The 19,188-nt window shown below is 40.6% G+C and overlaps 1 protein-coding gene across 2 annotated transcripts in view; it reads right to left on the bottom strand.

Moving 5' to 3' along the window:
- SOS1 (SOS Ras/Rac guanine nucleotide exchange factor 1) overlaps positions 1-17,752 on the bottom strand; it is a 144,961-nt gene extending 127,209 nt beyond the window's left edge. For both annotated transcript variants that reach the window (XM_032352895.1, XM_032352896.1), the window contains exon 1: positions 17,576-17,752. In XM_032352895.1, the coding sequence (XP_032208786.1) occupies positions 17,576-17,662 (87 nt within the window). In that variant the 5' untranslated portion in view covers positions 17,663-17,752. The remainder of the gene's footprint in view (positions 1-17,575) is intronic.
- Between the last annotated feature and the right edge of the window lie 1,436 nt (positions 17,753-19,188).

The following is a 19,188-nucleotide window of genomic DNA, read 5'->3' as shown; positions in this document are numbered from 1 at the left end:
CAAGACACATATTACCAATATTGGGACTAAATCAGAAGTTAAACATGGATAGTGCTACAGACTATAAAAGGGAAATATGGTAAGGGAAAACCAGGAACAACTATTCAGACCTAAGTTGACAATTCAGAAGAAATGGACCAATTTTTCAAAAAACAAAAAAACCTACCATAACTTACCCATATGAAAAAATTTTCATAGACACATATCTACTAAATAAGTTGAATTTGTAATTTTAAAACACTCTAAAAAAAAAGTCTTCAGGCCTAAATGGTTTCATTAAAATTTACTGCAAACTTAAAAAGAAAATTAACATCAACTGGTGTTATTCTCATCTAGAAAACAGAACTGAAACACTTTCATATCATTCTATTAAGCTAGTATTACCCTGATACCAAAACTAGACAAAAACAGTACCAAAAGGAAAACTATAGTTATAATTATAGATCCTTAACAAAATATTAGCAAATGAAATTCAGCAATAGACACAAAATAATTATTACACACCATGACCAAGTCATATTTATTACAGATACACAGGTCTGGATCAATATTCTAAAACTAATCAATGTAATCCACCACATTAAAAAGCTAAAGAAAAAAATCCACATGATCACATTAACTGAGGTAGAGAAAGCATGTGACAAACCTCAAAACCCATTCATGGGCGGGTGAGAGGTGGAAACCATACCTCTCCGAAAAAAACAGGAATAAAAGGACTACCTCAACTTGATAAAGACAATCTACAATAAATCTACAGTTAACATATGCTTGACAGTGAAAGACTGAATGGTTTCCCCCCTAAAATTGGGAGATGGGGAGACAAGACTATCCACTATCAACATACTGAACATAGTGCTGGAATTTCTTGCCAGTGCAATAGACAAGAAAAGGAAATAAAACACAAACAAATTTGAAAGGAAAAAATAAAACTGTCCTTATTTGCCAATGACATAATTATCTAAGTAGAAAATTCCAAAGAATCTTAAAAAAAAAAAAAACCCAAAAACAAAAAACCTGCAAAAATAACCAAAAAAGGAAATCCTTAGAAAAAATAAGTGAGTTTACTAAGGACACAGAATATAAGATCAACATACAAAAATCAACCATATTTTAATACAGTGGCAATGAACACAAGCATTCTAAACAAATTAAATTAAATTAAAAATAACCCACACACCCAAACTACTTCAGTGCAAATGTAAGAAAACAGATACAAGGACTTGTATGCTGGAAACAACACAATGTTGATAAAAGAAATCAAAGCTCTAAACAATGGACATACAGTCTATGTTCATGGAATGGGCGACTCAACACAGTGAGAAAGTCAATTCTATCACCCCCTTAAATTAATGTATAAGCTTAACATAACTCCTATCAATATCCCAGTGAGATTTTTTTATACATATCAAAAGATTATTCTAAAATTTATATGAAAAGGGCAACAAAATAATATTGGAAAAGAATAAAATGGGAAAAATTATTCTACCCTATTTAAGACTTATTATACAGCTACAGCAATAAAAATTGTGTAGTGCTGCGGAGAGAGAGAGAGAGAGAAACGGAACAGAATAGAGAACCTAGAAATAGGCCCACAAAAATATGCCCAATTAATCTGTGAAGAAAGTGCCAAAAAAACTCAATGGAAGAGAGATTGCCTTTCCAACAAATGGTGCTAAAGCAACTGAACATCCATAGGGGAAAAAAAAAACCTTCAACTTAAATCTCTCAATTTATGCAAATATAACTCAAAATATAGCAAAGATTTACATGTAAAATATAAAAATAAAAAACTTTCAAGAAAAAATATAGGACAAAATTTTCAGGATCCATTAATAGGCAAAGAATACTTAGACTTGACACCACTCCATAAAGCAGAATACTGATAAATTGCACTTCATCAAAATTTAAAACTTTTGCTCTGAAAAAGACATTGTTAAGTGGATGAGAAGACAAGCTAAGGAGTGGGACAAAATATGTATAAACCACATATCCAACAGAGAATTAGTATCTATATATATATCTATATAGATATATATCTATATACTGTAGAGTTTGAGAGTTTGAGAGTAAAAGAGCAAATAATTTCAATGAGAAAATGGGCAAAAGACATGAAGATTTCACATACTAATGATGACATGTATATACAAGTTTTCACTGAAATGGTGTTTACAGTACAAAACAATAGAGAATGGCTTCAATGTTTCTCAGACTAGTTAAATAAATTACAGTATAACCAAATAATAGAATGCAGCCAAAGAATGAGGCTCATCTTAAATGTTATGCTCTCCCAAATACATTTAAAGGGAGAGGAAGACAAGGAAGCAAAAGAGGGTATACAAAAATTAAAAAAAAAAAATTTTTTTTTAAACAAAGAAACAAAGGAAAAGAAAACCAACAAGAAAAAATATACATGCACATATATTTTACAAACACACGTGTTTATCATAAAAGAAAATCCAAAATAAAAGATGGATATTACATGATAATAAAAGGGTCAATCCAACAAGAGAATATAACATTTACAAATATTTATGCATACAACAGAGCACCACATAAATATATAAAGCAAAAATTAACAGACTTAAAGGAAGAAACACTAATACGACAATAGTAGGGGATTTTAATACCCTACTTGTATCAATGGATAGATCATCCAGACAGAAAATATAGAAGAAAACCTCAGCCTTGAATGACATGTTAAACCACTGCTCTTATATATAAAACATTCCATCCAAAAGCAAGAGAATCTACATTCTTCTCAAAGTACCTGGAACATTTTCCAGGATCATACATTAGGTCACAAAACAAGTCTTACTAAATCTAAGAGGACTGACATCTTATCAAGCATCTTTCCCAATCATAATGATCTGAAACTGGAAATTACATGAAGAAAGCTGGAAAATTCACAAACACGTGGAGTTCAAACACCATGCTATTGAACTACCAATGGGTCAAAGAAGAAATAAAAGAGAAACCCAAAAATTATTTAAGACAACTGAAAATGAAAATACAACAACAAATTTGTGAAGTGCAGCAAAAGCAGTTTTGGGACATTAGTTCACAGCAGTAAATGCCTACCTCAAGAAAGAAGAAAGTCTCAAATAAACAACCTAACTTTATACCTCAAGGAATTATAAAAAAAAGAAATAAAGAAAGAAACTCAACACCCAAAGAACAAATAATCCAATCAAGAAATGGGCAGAGGACATAAGCAGACATTTCTGCAAAGAAGACATCCAGATGGCCAACAGACACATGAAAAAGTGCTCCACATCACTCGGCAGCAGGGAAATACAAATCAAAACCACAATGAGCTATCACCTCACACCAGTCAGAATGGCTAAAATTAACAAGTCAGGAAATGACAGATGCTGGCGAGGATGCAGAGAGGGGAACCCTCCTACATGGTTGGTGGGGATGCAAGCTGGTGCAACCACTCTGGAAAACAGCATGGAGGTTCCTCAAGAAGTTGAAAATAGAGCTACCCTATGACACAGCAGTTGCACTACTGGGTATTTACCCTAAAAAGATACAAACGTAGTGATCTGAAGGGGCACGTGCACCCGAATATTTATAGCAGCAATGTCTACAATTGCCAAACTATGGAAAGAGCCTAGATGTCCCTCAACAGATGAATGGCTAAAGAAGATGTGGTACACACACACACACACACACACACACACACACACACACAATGGAATACTAAGCAGCCATCAAAAGAAACGAAATCTTGCCATTTGTGATGACATGGTTGGAACTAGAGGGTATCATGCTTAGTGAAATAAGTCAATCAGAGAAAGAAAACTATCATATGATCTCCCTGATATGAGGAAGTGGAGATGCAACATGGGGGGTTTGGGGGGTAGGAAAGGAATAAATGAAGCAAGATGGGATCAGGAGGGAGAAAAACCATAAGTGACTCTTAATCTCACAAAACAAACTGAGGGTTGCTGGGGGGAGGGGGGTCGGGAGAGGGGGGTGGGGTTATGGACATTGGGGAGGGTATGTGCTATGGTGAGTGCTGTGAAGTGTGTAAACCTGGCGATTCACAGACCTGTACCCCTGGGGATAAAAATATATTGTATGTTTATTTTTTTTAATTAATTAATTAAAAAAATTTTAGACATGCATTAAAAGCATGAACACTGAAAGAAAAAATAACTGAACTTCATCAAAATTAATTTTTGTGGGGCACTTGGGTGGCTCAGTCACTGAGCGTCTGCCTTAGGCTCAGGTTATGATCCCAGGGTCCTGGGATTGAGCCCCACATCAGGCTTCCTGCTCCATGGGAAGCCTGTTTCTCCCTCTTCCACTACCCCTGCTTGTGTTCCATGTAAATGGAATTATATAAGATGTGTCTCTGTCAAATAAATAAACAAAATCTTTTTAAAAATTAACTTTTGAGGAAGGACATTATCAAGAAACTGAATAAAACAAATGGTTGGGTTTGAATGGGTCTAATATCAAGAACATATAGGGGCGCCAGGGTGGCTCTGTTAGATGTCTGACTGCTGCTCAGCGCCTGATCTCAGGGATCAAGCCCAGCATGGGGCCTACTTCAGGAAAAAAAAAAAAGAACACATAATGATTTACTAAAACTTACAAAAATACAAATAATCTAATTTTTTAAATGGGCAATGGATGTGAATAAACATTTTCTATAAACAAGATACAGAAATGGCCAATAAACATGTGAATATGCTCAATATCATTAATCATTAGGAAAATACAAACCAAAAGCACAATGAGATACCAGGTCACACCAACTAAGATAGCAATTTTTAAAAGAAAAACAAAAACTAAGGATAGGTGAGGATGTGGAGAAATTAGAACCTTCATGGATTACTGGTGGGAATATAAAATGGCTGCTGTGGGAAACAGTATGGTAGTTCTTCATAAAGATAAACAGAGCATGGCCAAATGACCCAGCAATTCCAATTCTAGATATATACCCAAAAGAACTGAAAACAGGACTCAGATATCTGTATGCCGATGTTCATTTGCAGCATTGTTTACAACAGCAAAAAGGCAGAAACAACTCAAGTGTCCACCAACAGATGAATGGATAAACAAAATGTGGTATTAACACACAATGGAATACTACTGAACCCTAGGAAGGAATGAAATTCTGATACATGCTACAATAGGAATGAACCTTGAAAACATACTGTGAATTAAGTCAGACACAAAAGGACAAATCTTGTATGATTCCACTTACATGAAATATTTAGAATAGGCAAATTTAGAGGCAGAAAGTGGATTAGAGGTTACCAGGGGCCGAGGGAGAGGGAAGTGGAGAGTTATTGCTTAATTTGTACAGAGTTTCTGTTTGGGGTGATGAAAAAGTTTTGGAACTAGATAGTCGTGACTGTTGCACAACACTATGAATGTAGTTATTGGCACTGAGTTATTCACTTAAAAACAGCTAAAATGGCTAATTTTATGTTATATATATTTAAAATGAAGAGAAAGAGTTGTTAAACGTATGTACAAAAATCAGAATTCTACCAAAGTCCTTAACCAAAACAGGTGTGAATATAATTATCAGTAAGTGAATCCCGTTACGAATTATTTAGCCATACACAGAAATCAATTTACTTGCAAATGATTTATTATAAGTAAAATGGAAAATGAGTCTTGTCTATATAGAAAGGGAAAAGATTATTTTGGGCATTATAAAAGAATAACTAGAATTATTAGCTTATTACAAAAAGTCTCTGTTAACAAAAAACACAACTTTTCTTCTTATCTCAAGATGTATATTTATTTTGAACCGTGAAGAGGCAAACTCCTTTCCACATACTAAATATAATCTCATTTGCAGTTGGGATGCTTTAACATATAGGGGCAGATTACAGACTTTGTTTTATCACCAGATACAAGTTTCATAGAAACATCTGAAAATATATGAAAACATATGAAAATATATAATAGAAAAACTTTTATTTTGAATTGCATATCCATAATGCTTGCCAGACAATAAGTGCTCAATAAATTTAGTGAATAAAACCAAACCAGTCACAATCAGCAGGAAAGCAACATAAAAGAAACTTTTTTTAAAAGATTTTACTTATTTATTTGACAGAGAGAGAGAGATCACAAGTAGGCAGAGAGGCTGGCAGAGAGAGGGGGGGAAGCAGGCTCCCCGCCAAGCAGAGAGCCGGATGTGGGGCTCGATCCCAGGACCCTGAGATCATGACCGGAGCCGAAGGCAGAGGCTTTAACCCACTGAGCCACCTAGGCGCCCCCAAAGAAATTTTTTCAAAATCATCTTCCTGTTATACTTTTAAAATACCTATTTTAAAAAATAATATGTAAGTAATTCAGAGTCCATAAAACCAAAACTTGAAATTACTTTTCTCCTATGTATATTCCTATCCTCAATGGGAAGTTACCAGAATTTGACTTTATGAAGAATTTCTTGTACTGATTTGTACTAATTTGTGTTTCTGAGGCAGCCCAAGCCTAGAAAGGAAAATCAATAAGCAGTCATCTTTGTGGCTGGATGGCTGGACTACTCAAGGTAGCGCCAAAGTGCTCCTGGTTCACTAGTTCATATAGTAGTAATAAGGGTATCATTTGCATTGTTTTCTTTTGCCTTTACTGCTTTGTTTGTGGTTTTGTACATTAAAGGTTTAATTATGAAATAAACTTGAATGTGAAATGCAAACTTTGCTTGACAGCTATGAAAACAAACTGCACTATTAATACCAACAATAATTAAGTTCTGACTTTCAGAACTTACCCTAAGATATCTTTCTTTAAAGCATAAGGGACTTGGGGGAAACAAAGAACCCAATTTAAGTGGGGGAAGACTGTAACTGAATTATCCCGCATCAAGCAATGTACGGCCACAGAGGCAACCCCGGCTGGCTATGAGCCTCTCAGATCACTGACTACCGGGAAGGCAAGGGACGGAGACTCCAGCGGCTGCGCTCTGAAATCCATCCCCGAGCTCCTGCAGAGGCCGCACTTCTCAGTGGCAGCGACTGAGCAGGCAGGCACACTGAAGCAGGCCTATTCCCAGGAGATGAGGAATTCCTGTGACAAGCAACTTTCACTCAAGAACTTCCTGAGGCCTTGGTGAACTTTCCTTAGGACTGCACTGCAGTGTAAGACGCTTTCACCCCAAGTTCCTTCCTCCCTTCCCTCTCTCCCTCACTTGGAGTCAGACTTGCATCACAGTCTAAAGACATTCCCTGACTCCTGCCCCATTTTCTCTCGCAAGTATTTTTAATAAATTTCTTGCACATCCAATCCCATCTTGGCATCTGCTTCTCCCTTGCAGTACACACTAATAAAAAAAAATCCTGCCATTTCAGGGCACCTGGGTGACTCAGCTGGTTAAGCGTCCGACTCTTGATCTCACCCCAGGTCTTGATCTCAAGGTTGTGAGTTCGAGCACTACTTAAACAAACAACTAGTCATGAATTATTTCTAAAAATACAGTATTTGCTTACCTATTTGCTAAAATGGTATATACTAAACATGGCAATTCCAGTGCCCTTTGAAGTTGAAGATCTTGACTAACCCCCGACTAGAGGGGACACCCAGAACCACACACAATTCAAAAAATGTGTCCTGAGCAACTGCTATAGGTAAGAAATATGCTATACGGAATATAGGGCCCTATTCTTAACCTCAGGTAATTCTCAATAGAGAGAAAGAGCGAAGCTACAGATCCCAACTTTGAAGGACAGACTGTCATAGTACAACTGAAGTCTAAAGTACTAAGTGAATTAAGAGATTCATTCTACTTGGGGGATGGAGCTGTAGTAGGAAGCTTTGATGGAGAAGATGGTATTTGAAGTGTCATTTGAAAGACATTATCAGAGCCTTCAGGTTGTTACCTGCCTGTAATTCCTGAGGACAGTCCAACAAAGACACTTTCCATGCTTGCCATACTTGCTACCCCCAAAGTGTAAATCCTTCCTAACACAATCCTCTCACACTTTCTCAGTCCCAGAGTACTGAAGCCTTCTTAGTTCTCCTCCTAACATGCTCCTCTCCCAGTATGTCCTTTTTCATCCCATTCCTACCAAGACCTCTAAGCCAGAAAGCGAGGAATAAGTCTTGACTCCTCCCTCTCACTACTTTGTCATTCAATCATCAGTCTACCTCTACATCTAAAATCTAATTCTCCCCATCCCCACAGCTGTTGCCTTAGTCAAAACCACCACCAATTCATCTTCCTGACTACATCTGGCCTTCCTGACTACAGTTCTACTACCATTTAACTTGTGCTCCACAGAGCAGCCGGTGAGCCTTCAAAATTCATTAACTGGGGGCACCTGGGTGGCTCAGTTGGTTAAGCCTCCGACTCTTGGTTTCGGCTCAGGTCATGATCCCAGGGTCCTGAGATTGAGCCTGATATCAGGCTCCATGCTAGTGGGGAGTCTAGTTGAGATTCTGTCTCTCGTTCTCCTTCTGTCCCTTCCCCCAACTGCTTGAGTGTGCATACTCTCTCTCTAAAATAAATAAAATCTTTTTGAAAAGATACTAAGATCTATCCCCATGCTCCAGACTCCAGCTACTCAGGACTTCTAAAATGCTGAGCTCCTCTTGCACTCCAAGCCACCACAAATCATTTAACTCTTCCTCCTCATCCTCACCTGGCTAACTCCCACTTCCACTTAAAACATCACTTCTGTCACTCCCAAACATAAACACACAGGATAGCGCCTGGGTGGCTGAGTCGGTTAAGCGTTTGCCTTCGGCTCAGGTCATGGTCCTGGGGTCCTGGGATAGAGTCCTGCATTGCGCTCCCTTCTCAGAGGGAGCCTGCTTCTCCCTCTGCCTCTGCTGCTCCCTCTGCTTGCACACATGCGTGTTCTCTATCATAGAGACAAACACGCACGCGCACGCACACACACACATACACACACATACACACACAAGATAGTCTCGAAGCTTCCTATTGCCACCCCAAGACTTTGACTTCTCAGTCCCTTCCTTTGTGGTCTACACTAGCTTTCCATTAACTAGCACCCTTAAAAGTCACTTTTTTATGCAGCAGAACCTTTTTTTTTCTAAGGTAATCCTATGCAGAGCCCTAATATGTAAAAGGACTAAACTTCTCAGCTTAAAGCATTGGTTTCAAAGCCCTCTTCATTCAGCCTCCTTTATCCTAAGGCACTTCTTTCGTAAAATCCAAGGTGCAAGACAATTAAAGCACCACAGTACTATATTATACTGCCTACTCAAAGGAAGCAATACAGTACAGTAGAAAGAGTTATTTTTTGAAGCCAGACAGACTCGGGTTCAAATTCTGATTCTATTTCTTATTAGTTATAAGACCTTGAGCAGTCTACCTCTCTAAGGATCCATTTCCTCAGCTGTAAAACTTAGCTATAAAAACAGATAACCATACTCACTACTTCCATTCAACATTAGGTTGGTGGAGGTCCTAGCCAGTAAAATAAAAATAAATATCAGATTGTCTGTCGTTACAGATGCCATAATTACACAGAAAATTCTGTGGAATCCACAACTACCAGCAAAATCAAAGGATATGAGAACAACATATGAAAAGCAGCTTTATGTTTGCATATTTGTGACTAACAATTAGAAAATAAAATTCTAGGGCGCGTGGGTGGCTCAGTTGGTTGAGCACTTCGCTCTTGACTTTGGCTCAGGTCATGATCTCATCGAGCTCCCCACTCAATGGAGAGTCTGCTTCTCTCCCTCTTCCCCTCCCTCTGCCCCGCACCATGCTCCCATGTGTGCTCTCTCTCAAAATAAATAACTAAAATCTTAAAAAGGAAAACTATAACAATTTACAATAGCATCAAAATACAAGGCATTTATGGTTAAACTTCACCAAAGACATGTAAGACTTCTACACTGAAAACTACAAAGTGTTGCCGACAGAAATTAAAAAGTCTTGGGGCGCCTGGGTGGCTCAGTTGATTAAGCGCCTGCCTTTGACTCTGGTCATGATCCCAGAGTTCTGGGATCAAGCTAGCTGGCCTGGCTTTCTACACAGCAGGGAGTCTGCTTCTCCCTCTCCCTCTGCCCTGTCCCCAGCTCATGCTTGTGCTCTCTTTCACAAATAAAATCTTAAAAAAAAAGAAAAAAAAAAAGAAAAAGTCTAAATAAATGGAGAGATATACCATGGTTGTGGACCCAAAGATTTAGTACTGTTGCCAATTCTCCCTAGTGATCAATCTATAGATACAAAGCAATCACAACCAAAATCTCACCAAGATATTTTGGTACAAACTGACAAGACAGTTCAAAATTTATAGTGAAATCCAAATCGAGATACACTAAAAGAGTATTTTCAAAAGAAGAGAATTGGAGGATTTACACTATCTAACTTCAAGACTTACTATAAATCAACAAATAACCAACAGTGTGAACGTGAACTGATGTAAAGATAAACTGATCAATGGGATAGAATGCAAATGTTTGAATATATTTACATAAATATATATGATATATATTCATTTAATTTTCACAAAAATATCAGTCCAACAGGGAAAGAAAAATCTCAACATACAGTTCTCTAATAACTAGATAATCAGCATAAAAAAATGAAACTCAATTCCCACTTTACATTTTAAACAATAATTAATCTGAAATGGACCACAGATTATGTAAAAGCTAAACTTATAAAAAGTTTTTAGAAAACAGCATTAGAATTATCTTCATGACTTAGTGGCAAGCAAGGGGTTCTTTAAACACAGAGAGCAATAACCTTTAAAAATAAATAAATTTGACTCCCTTGATATTTAAAACTCTGCTCATCAAAAAACATCATTAGGAAAATGAATAGACAAACCAAAGGATAGAAGAAAATATTCATAAATTTTTTTTGATAAAATAGTTATCCAGGATATATAAAGAACTTTTACAACTCAGTACTAAAAAGAACTCAAAATTTAAAATGGGCAACAGATTTATGCAGCCTGTCCAAAGGAAATAAGAATGGCCAATAAAGGGGCCCCTGGGTGGCTCCGTTGATTAAGCGACTTGTCATGATCCCAGGTCATGATCCCATGGTTCCAGGATCGAGCCCTGCATTGGACTCCCTGCTTCTGGGGGAGCCTGCTTCTCCCTCTCCCTCTGTCTGCCACTCCCCCTGCTTGTGCGCGTGCTCTCTCTCCCTCCTCTCTAATAAATAAATAAAATCTTAAAAAAAATATATGGCCAATAAGAACATGGAAAGGTGTTCAGTATCAGTCACCAGGATAATGCAAATTAAAGCCACAACCACTACACACCCACCACAGTGACTACAATTAAAGACTGATAATATTTAATACTGGTAAAGATGTGGAGCAACGGGAACTATGAGAGTTGTTGGTGGAAATATAAAAGATACAACCACTTTGAGAAAAGGTCTGGCAGTTTCTTGTAAAACTAAACAGACACTTTATGAGCCATTTCTCCTGGTACTTACCCAAGAGAAAGAAAAACACAGTCCTACCAAAAAAAAAACACCTTGTATAATAAGAACATTCACGGAAACTTTATTCATAATAGCCCCAAACAGGAAACCTTCCAGGTATCTAACCACTTGACAAACTCTGATACAGTCCGATGACAGAAAAAAAGGACTGAATTTCTGATAAACACAACTTCAAAGCCGTACCAAAAATATATGCTGTATGATTCTATTAATATGATGTTCTAAAATAGTTACGATTAATCTATGGTAGGATGATAAAAGATCAGAACAACGTTTGCAAGGACTGATGGACAAGGCACATGAGGGAAATTTCAGGAGTGATAGTAATGTCTGATATCTTGATAGAGGCTTGGGTTGTATTTGTCAAAACTCATTAAATGGTAAAATTAACACTTGTATATTCCACTGCACACAGATTTTACCTAAAAAACAAAAGAACTACAAACAAATACTGAACTCTAGTTAATGACATGAAGTGTTTGGGGGTAAAGTGTACTGATGTTGTAACTGACTTTGAAATGCATCAAAATGTAAGATGGATTTGTGGATGGAGTGAGGAATGGATAGGCATGTGACAAAATGTAAATTAACATTTACATTTTACATTATTAAAATTGCACATTACTATGTTTGCATAGTAAAATGTAAAATTATAGAATCTAGGTGATGGGTATATGGGTGTCTTACTGTATAATTCTTTCAACTCTTCTGTATATTTGAAACTTTTCATAATAAAATGTTGGGTAAAAAACTTAATCATAAGACAAAAATATTCTAAAATGAAGTGAGAAGTTTTTTCCTATTCTACCCACAGTTGTGATATAAAACACATTATGAGGAACAGGAGCAAGTGTCACTTTTATTCTTTCGCTGAAGCATCCTCACTGCTGTGATTTCTGCACCTCATTGCCACTGCTGGATCAGAGTCTTCCTTTCCACTACAACATAAGCCATAATCCTTGTGGATTTCGCCATCATCCATATATATAATACACCGATCCATCATTCAATACACAACTCTGGAGCTCCTAATTGTCTTATTTCTCTCATTCCTGGAATCCTAAAACCCTAAAGTATAATTATCTTCTCCAATCAGAATGCCCTATCTGCTCTCACTACCCTCCTCTTCCAACTCACCAAGATTCCTAGTCCATGGGAACTTTCATTTATACTTCCGTGACCTGCTATCTGTCTTATAGCTTTACCTCCTATCACCTGAAATATTAGTACCCTCTTAGTCCCTACTGCAGCCACCTGCAACCAATTCTTCGGTGCTCCTTTACCTGAACTGACGAGTGCTGCTGGAGGAAATCTCACAACCAGACTAATGAATGCTACTCCAAATTTATGATCTCCACATTCAGGACTGCTCAGCAATTCCTTTCTAATTCACCAGTTGGCTCCTTCTCCACACTCCACAACAGCAATTTCAAAACTTGACCATGCTTCTTAGACTCCTTACTCATATCTCTTTCCTCACTCTATGTCAAGAATCTTACCTCTTGTTTCAACATGAACTCACGGCTCCCCAACCTACAAACCCATCTTTATCTCTTTCCCTCCCATCTCAGAAAAAAAGTATGCCTTCATCTCTGTTAGAGGTAGCATAGCATAGGGTTTAAAAATGCAGACTCTCTTGGGGCACCTGGCTGGCTCAATTAAGTGTCTGGCTCAGGTCATGATCCCAGGGTCCCGGATTGATCCCCGCATCGGGCTGCTGCCCATCCAAAAGCCCGCTTCTTTCTCTCCCACTCCCCCTGCTTGTATCCCCTCTCTTTCTGTCCCTCTTTCTGTCAAATAAATAAATAAAATCTTTTTCTAAAAAAGCCCAAAAAACTCTCTAACCAAATTAATCTTTCCAAACCTCAGGGGTTTTTTTGTTCAACAAGTTGCAAATATCTGAGTTGTACAATCTGTTAAATTTTAACCAATGTATATTACCCTGAAACTATCAGCACAATCAAGAAATGAACATAAAAGCCTCTCCTAAAACAACTACTGACCTTTTTGTCACTGTAGATTAGTTTGTAATTTCCAGAATTTTATGTAATTATCCAGCATATACTCTCTTTTGACCTGGCTTTCATTCAGCTTATTTTTGAGATTTAGCCACTGCTATGTGTTATCAATAATTCATTCCTTTTTATCACCAAGTAGTATTCCAATGTATGGCTATTTGACAATCTGTTTATTCATTCATCTGTTAATGGATACTGGGTTGTTTCCATTTTTTTTCTTTTTTTTTGCTGAATACAGCTGCCACAAATATCCTATATAAATCTTCGTATGGATAAAGGCTTCATCTATGCTTTTTTGAAGTTTTATTTATTTATTTGAGAGAGAAAGAGCGAGGAGAGGTAGAGAGAGACAAGGACTCTCAAGCCCACTCTGCACTGAGCTTAGAGCCTGTCAAGGGGCTCAATCTCATGATTATCAGATCAAAACCTGAGCTGAAACCAAGAGTCAGACACTTAGGTACCCCAAGCCTTCATCCATTCATTCTTAAGGCTTTACTTACATCCCTGGAAGTCCCAAATCTGTAGTGACTGATACCAAAAACACAACTGCCAGCTTGACAAGCCCACTCGGATAAGGCAAAAGGACTTAAATCAACGTGTCCCAAGCTCATGCTTTTATGCTCTTCACCTTCAACAGCTTCTCCTTCATTCTCTGTCCTGATTAAGGCAATACAAACCAGAAACTTGGGACTCTTTCGGCTTTCTTACTTACCATTTGCCCTACTCACTCACTGGGTTACTCAGTCCTGCCCATTCTACCTTTAAACATCTCTCAAAATCCATCCCTACATGTCCATCCTACTTCAAATGCACCCTTAATTCAAACACGTAACATCTCTTGGCTGGACTGTTAAACTAGCCTTCTAACTTTTCTCCTTACCTCAGGTCATTTTTCTCCAATCCAATTTCTATTCTATGGCCAAAGTCAATTTTCTAAAATTCCAATCTGATGTTACTCACCTATTCCTCAATGACTTTCATCCCCTCAAGATAAAATTCAAACTCTTTAGCTTAACATTGAAAAAATTCTCTATAAACCAGATTCCTCTCCAAACACATCCTCTGCCACTTTCCACCCTGTTCTAACTTGGTCATTTCTGGATGATGTCATTTACCTTTTAATCCCTAGTGCCAAGGGCATTACCTGGTCTGTAGTAAGCATGACATATTTGTGCAATAGGTAAGACAGGACTTAGACTGATGTAGTGAGACATTCTGAGCGTAGTCAGGAAAAGCAGCTGTCCAGTCTGGCTGAGACATACAGAATATGAAAGATTATGGTAGGCAACCCAGTCAGAAAAGCAGGCTGAAGCCCGATCACCGATCAAGATCAATTCCACGCTAAGGACTGTGCACTTCATCCTACACCCTCAAAATACATCAATCGTTCTGTTTTTGTTTTTGTTTTGATACAGTGGTCTGGGAAAGAGGACTCAGAGTAGAAGGTAACAGATTAGATGTCAAAGGGAAATAAATCTATGTTTATTGTGTTATATGCTGTGCGGGGGTATGGACAGTAATGTAAAAGAGAGAAGTCAGAGATGACTCCAAAGTTTTGAACCAAATAACATAATTAAGCCATTAATCAAGAGGAATTTTTTTTTAATGGTCAGTGCAGGCAGAGACAGGTGATGGTTTTAGCTGGGGTATTACTTCACCCATTCATTCAAACACAAGTGGCTACTAGGTAGGTAGTAGTCAGGGACTGCTGCCTAAAGGATGAAAAGAGGGTAAAAATACTATTCCTTTTCTCAAGGACCATCTAATCTAGTTGAGGGATGGGGAAGACAAGTTAATAGGAACTTACAATTCATTGTTAAGTGCTACGGTTTGGGACTAAAAGAAAATAAAAACGATCCAACTCAGCCCTGAAGATTTGAGAAAACACTGAGGTCAAATTAGCGTTAGACAAAGGGCAGTTCAGGTAAAGGGAGTAACATGACGACAGAACCTCAGGTAAAACAACACAAGTTGGGCACATCTGCAAATAATAAAGTAAGTCTAAAGGAAGAGTTCAAGATAAGGAGATGTCCACATGGAATGTCTAGCAGGCAGCTGAAAATGCAGGTTCTGAGAGCGAACAAGAGCACACCTAGATATGCAATATATTTTCAACCTCATCGTAGGTGCCTTCGAGTCCTCATCAGTGGCTATCTCAAAAAAGAATTGGAAGAACCTTTCTTATCAGCTACATTGTGTACACTTCCACCTCCCCCCAGCACTTCTGTCCTGCATGGGCATCTCTGTTTCAAGTTGAAACTGTTTTATGTAAATAGGTCACAAGGACTGGCGGGGACTGTGGTGAACTGGAGATGGACGCCCGAGCTGAAGAGGAAAGCCTTTCACTCAGCTCCAGCAGTTCACTGTCTTGCCCAATGTGGAGAGATCTTCCCATTCTTCAAGAAAAACCAAAAATTCGGATTTTATGTGACATCTCTCACTTTTAAATACTGGCAACTAATTACATTAAAAGTCTGTAAAACAGCACCCTGCCAGCCAAACAAAATTTTCTGTGGAAAGATACCAGCAAGGGCCACCAATGTGGCAGAGTTGGACCTGGTCTGCCAACTGCTACAATGCTCTTTCTACCACTTCACAGTTACCCTCAACTAAAAGTATCTTGATGGTTCCCTGGGACAGGAGCTGTTTGCTACTAAACAAAACAGCCCCAAACTGATAGTGTTTTATGAGTTCTTTCGTATGTTCTCAACAATTTTTCTCTCTTCCCCACTCCACTCCACCTCCATCACTCCCAGGGTTGTAACATGACTGAGACCTCCTACTCCCCTATTATCAGCTAAGATGCCAAGCCTGCAGGTAAAGCAAAAGTGAAAAAAAAAAAAAAAAGTGAGAGCCCTGATGGGATTTCTAATGAATAAAGTATAAAAGGAAGATGACATCTCTTTGGTCTTCTTAGAAAACAACATCACAGAGATGTTTGTTACTTACTCAGACACTTAAGGAAAAAAGTCAGTAACTTATATCCAAAAAAAAAATGAGCAAATCCTGCTAACACACTAGTTTCCACTGTAGTCTCCAAGGATCTTGGGGGTGGGGGAGAGGAGGGCAAAAGGGAAAGTAAAAGTTGCTGGCCTTTGGGAAACATCAGGCACCTTTTAAGGCACAGTTTTTAAAAGTACAAAGGTTTAGAACAAAAGGTACGCCACAATCTCAACTTTTGGTAGGAGGAAAAATATAGCCTAATAACATAAAACATTCTTTGAGCAACAAGAAATTGGGATTAAGAAACACTACTAGAGTAAAGCAATCTCTGTATTTACAAGAAAAGGTAAAAAGGGAAACAAAAAACACCGTTTTAATGTTCATTCACACACCCCAGTTTCTGACGTTTTAATGTATATACTAAGTCACAGTGCGGCTTTAGAAACTTTTAAAATGTAGCAGTATTTCCTAAATGTACTAAAACATTTAAAAGCCCAGATGATGGAGTATACAACTTTAGGTAACAATGTGGCAAACGTGAAGAAACACAGAATGGCTAAAAATTCAAACCAACAAAACAAAAGATAGTACCAAGATTCTCAAACTCTAGGGGGCAAAAACAAACAAACAAACAAAACCAAAAAAGTGGCATGTGCACCCGCCCCTGTTAACCAGAGTAGTGGGGAAATTCAGGGGAATGAAGAGTGATTACAGAGGGCGAGCGAAGCAGGCCATGTTCCTGCTGGCAAGCGAGCTCTGCAATTACTTAAAGCAAGCGTTATGGCTAGAGCATTCTCGAGCCCACTAAAACCAGCATACTGGACACCTAAAACCGGAGGCTGACAGCAGCTCCAGGGTAAGACCGAGAAGGCGGAAAAGTGGCCTGCTTTGACCTCCACTGAAAACTGAGCCTCCTCCAACTCTTGTCTCGGAATCAGGGGCAGGACATGAACCTCTCAGAGGTTGGATGATTCGGACAAACTCTGCCGGGCTCCCTGCGGCCTTCCCACACACCGGGTGAATGTCAACACCGAGCCAGCGAAGTGTGGGGGAACCTCTCAGTGTGCGCCGTCCTTTCTGGGAGGCGGCGAGACCGGGAAGAAAGACGGCCCTGCGCGCGCCCCGCCTCCCCAGCCCTTTCCCGGCCCCGCGCCCTCGCAGGGGCTGCAAGCCGGGAAGCGGGGTCCCGCGGGCTCCTCACCTTTTTCAGCGCCGGCACCAGCAGCCCCCGCCACTTGGGTGCGTTCTCCTCGCTGAAAAACTCGTACGGCAGCTGCTGCGCCTGCATGGTGCCCCCGGGGCGCCTCTGGGCGGGGAGAGGGGCGGCGGCGGCGGCCGGGCCGGGGAGCCGCGAGAGGGCGAGCTCGCAGCACCGAACAGGGCCGCGGCCCCACCGGACGGCCCGGCCCCCTCGGGGCGCCGCGCGGCCGGGCTAGCCTTGGAGAGGGGGCTGAGGGGCGAGGCCCGCGCCCGGCCACCCACCCGACACGGGTACCAGCCGTGGATAGCGAACGCAGCCCGCAGGCGGCGGCGGCGGCATCCCGCACCACCACCCCGGGGCCGGGCCCCCCACCCCTCCCCGGCCCGCCGGCGCCGCCCCGGGCTGCCCTCCGCCGCGGCCGCCGCCCGCCGGGGCTACGCTCCCGGGCCCGGCCTGGCCCAGCGGCACAGCCGGCGGCTGGGGGGGGGAGGGCGTGTGGAGGGACGCTTCTGCTGCGGCGCCCGCTCCGCGCAGCGGGGACCCCGAAACGCGAGCGGCCCGGGGCGGAGCGGGGCCGGGGTGTAGCGGGGGAGGGGAAAGGCCCGAGGTCGTCGTTGGAGTATCTGGCTGGCCAGAGGTGCCGCCGCGGCCGCCGCCGACGCCGGTGTAGCGCTCGAGCTTCCTACTAGCGAACTGAACCTGCTCGCTACTGAGCATGCGCCGCCGAGCAGGGCCGGTTCGCTCCGGGTTTTCCGGCTCCCCGGCGAAGGAGGAGGGAAGCGAGAGTGAGGGAGGGCGCCCCCGAGGACTGCAGGGGCGGAGCGAAGCGGCCCCAAGAAGTCGAACCCTGGCCTGCGGGGTGGGGTGCGAGCTATCGAGAAGCGGCCCCCATTGTGTGGTTGGGCCGCGAGAGATCCCACCTCTCTCTTGGGAGTCCCTGGGCCTTTAGTTTTGGAAAGGGGCGTGTGTGTGTGTGTGTGTGCGCGCGTGCGTGCGTGTGCGTGTGTGTGTGTGTGTACTTTGTTCCTGAACATGAAGATAAGAACTGCTCAGAGTATGCAATGTATAGTAAACAGACTGGACAAAAGATAGGTACCTTTCTCACGAAACCTACTGCTCAATATTTATCGGATAATAGAAGTGATTGCAGTATTTCTGATCGGTCTTTCCACCAAGAATTATCACCAAGAATAAAATGCGTACCTGCAGTATAGATTTTGTGTGTGCGTTTCAAGTTCAATATGCTCATCTTTCGAACCCACTTAGCTTGGAACTCCAATAATCACTTACCTCAGTGGAAACTGAAACCTCTTCCGCAGCTCCCGGGTCCCAGAACATTTCACTCATGCCCCTCTCGGGGCATTTAGTTTATCTGTTCTGTAATCTCTCTTGGCTCTTTGAACTAGATAGCAAACTCCTGGAAGGCAGATCTTTTTCACTAAGGGCTCTACAAGTAAGTAAGTACTTCATGAACGTTTGTAGAGTGCTACAGGAGCCTTATCTACCAACTATATTCATCTCAGGGACCCAGGTGTTTAACAGTGGCACTGTGTGGCTGGTCCTCACAGTTTACCATTACGCACTTTCTGAGCATAATCTCAGAAATCCTAGTC

This window comes from Mustela erminea, chromosome 7, assembly GCF_009829155.1.
Source record: "Mustela erminea isolate mMusErm1 chromosome 7, mMusErm1.Pri, whole genome shotgun sequence".
Classification (NCBI taxonomy): domain Eukaryota; kingdom Metazoa; phylum Chordata; class Mammalia; order Carnivora; family Mustelidae; genus Mustela; species Mustela erminea.
The sequence above is the reverse complement of the archived record's forward strand: the minus strand, read 5'-3'. Positions and strand labels throughout refer to the sequence as shown.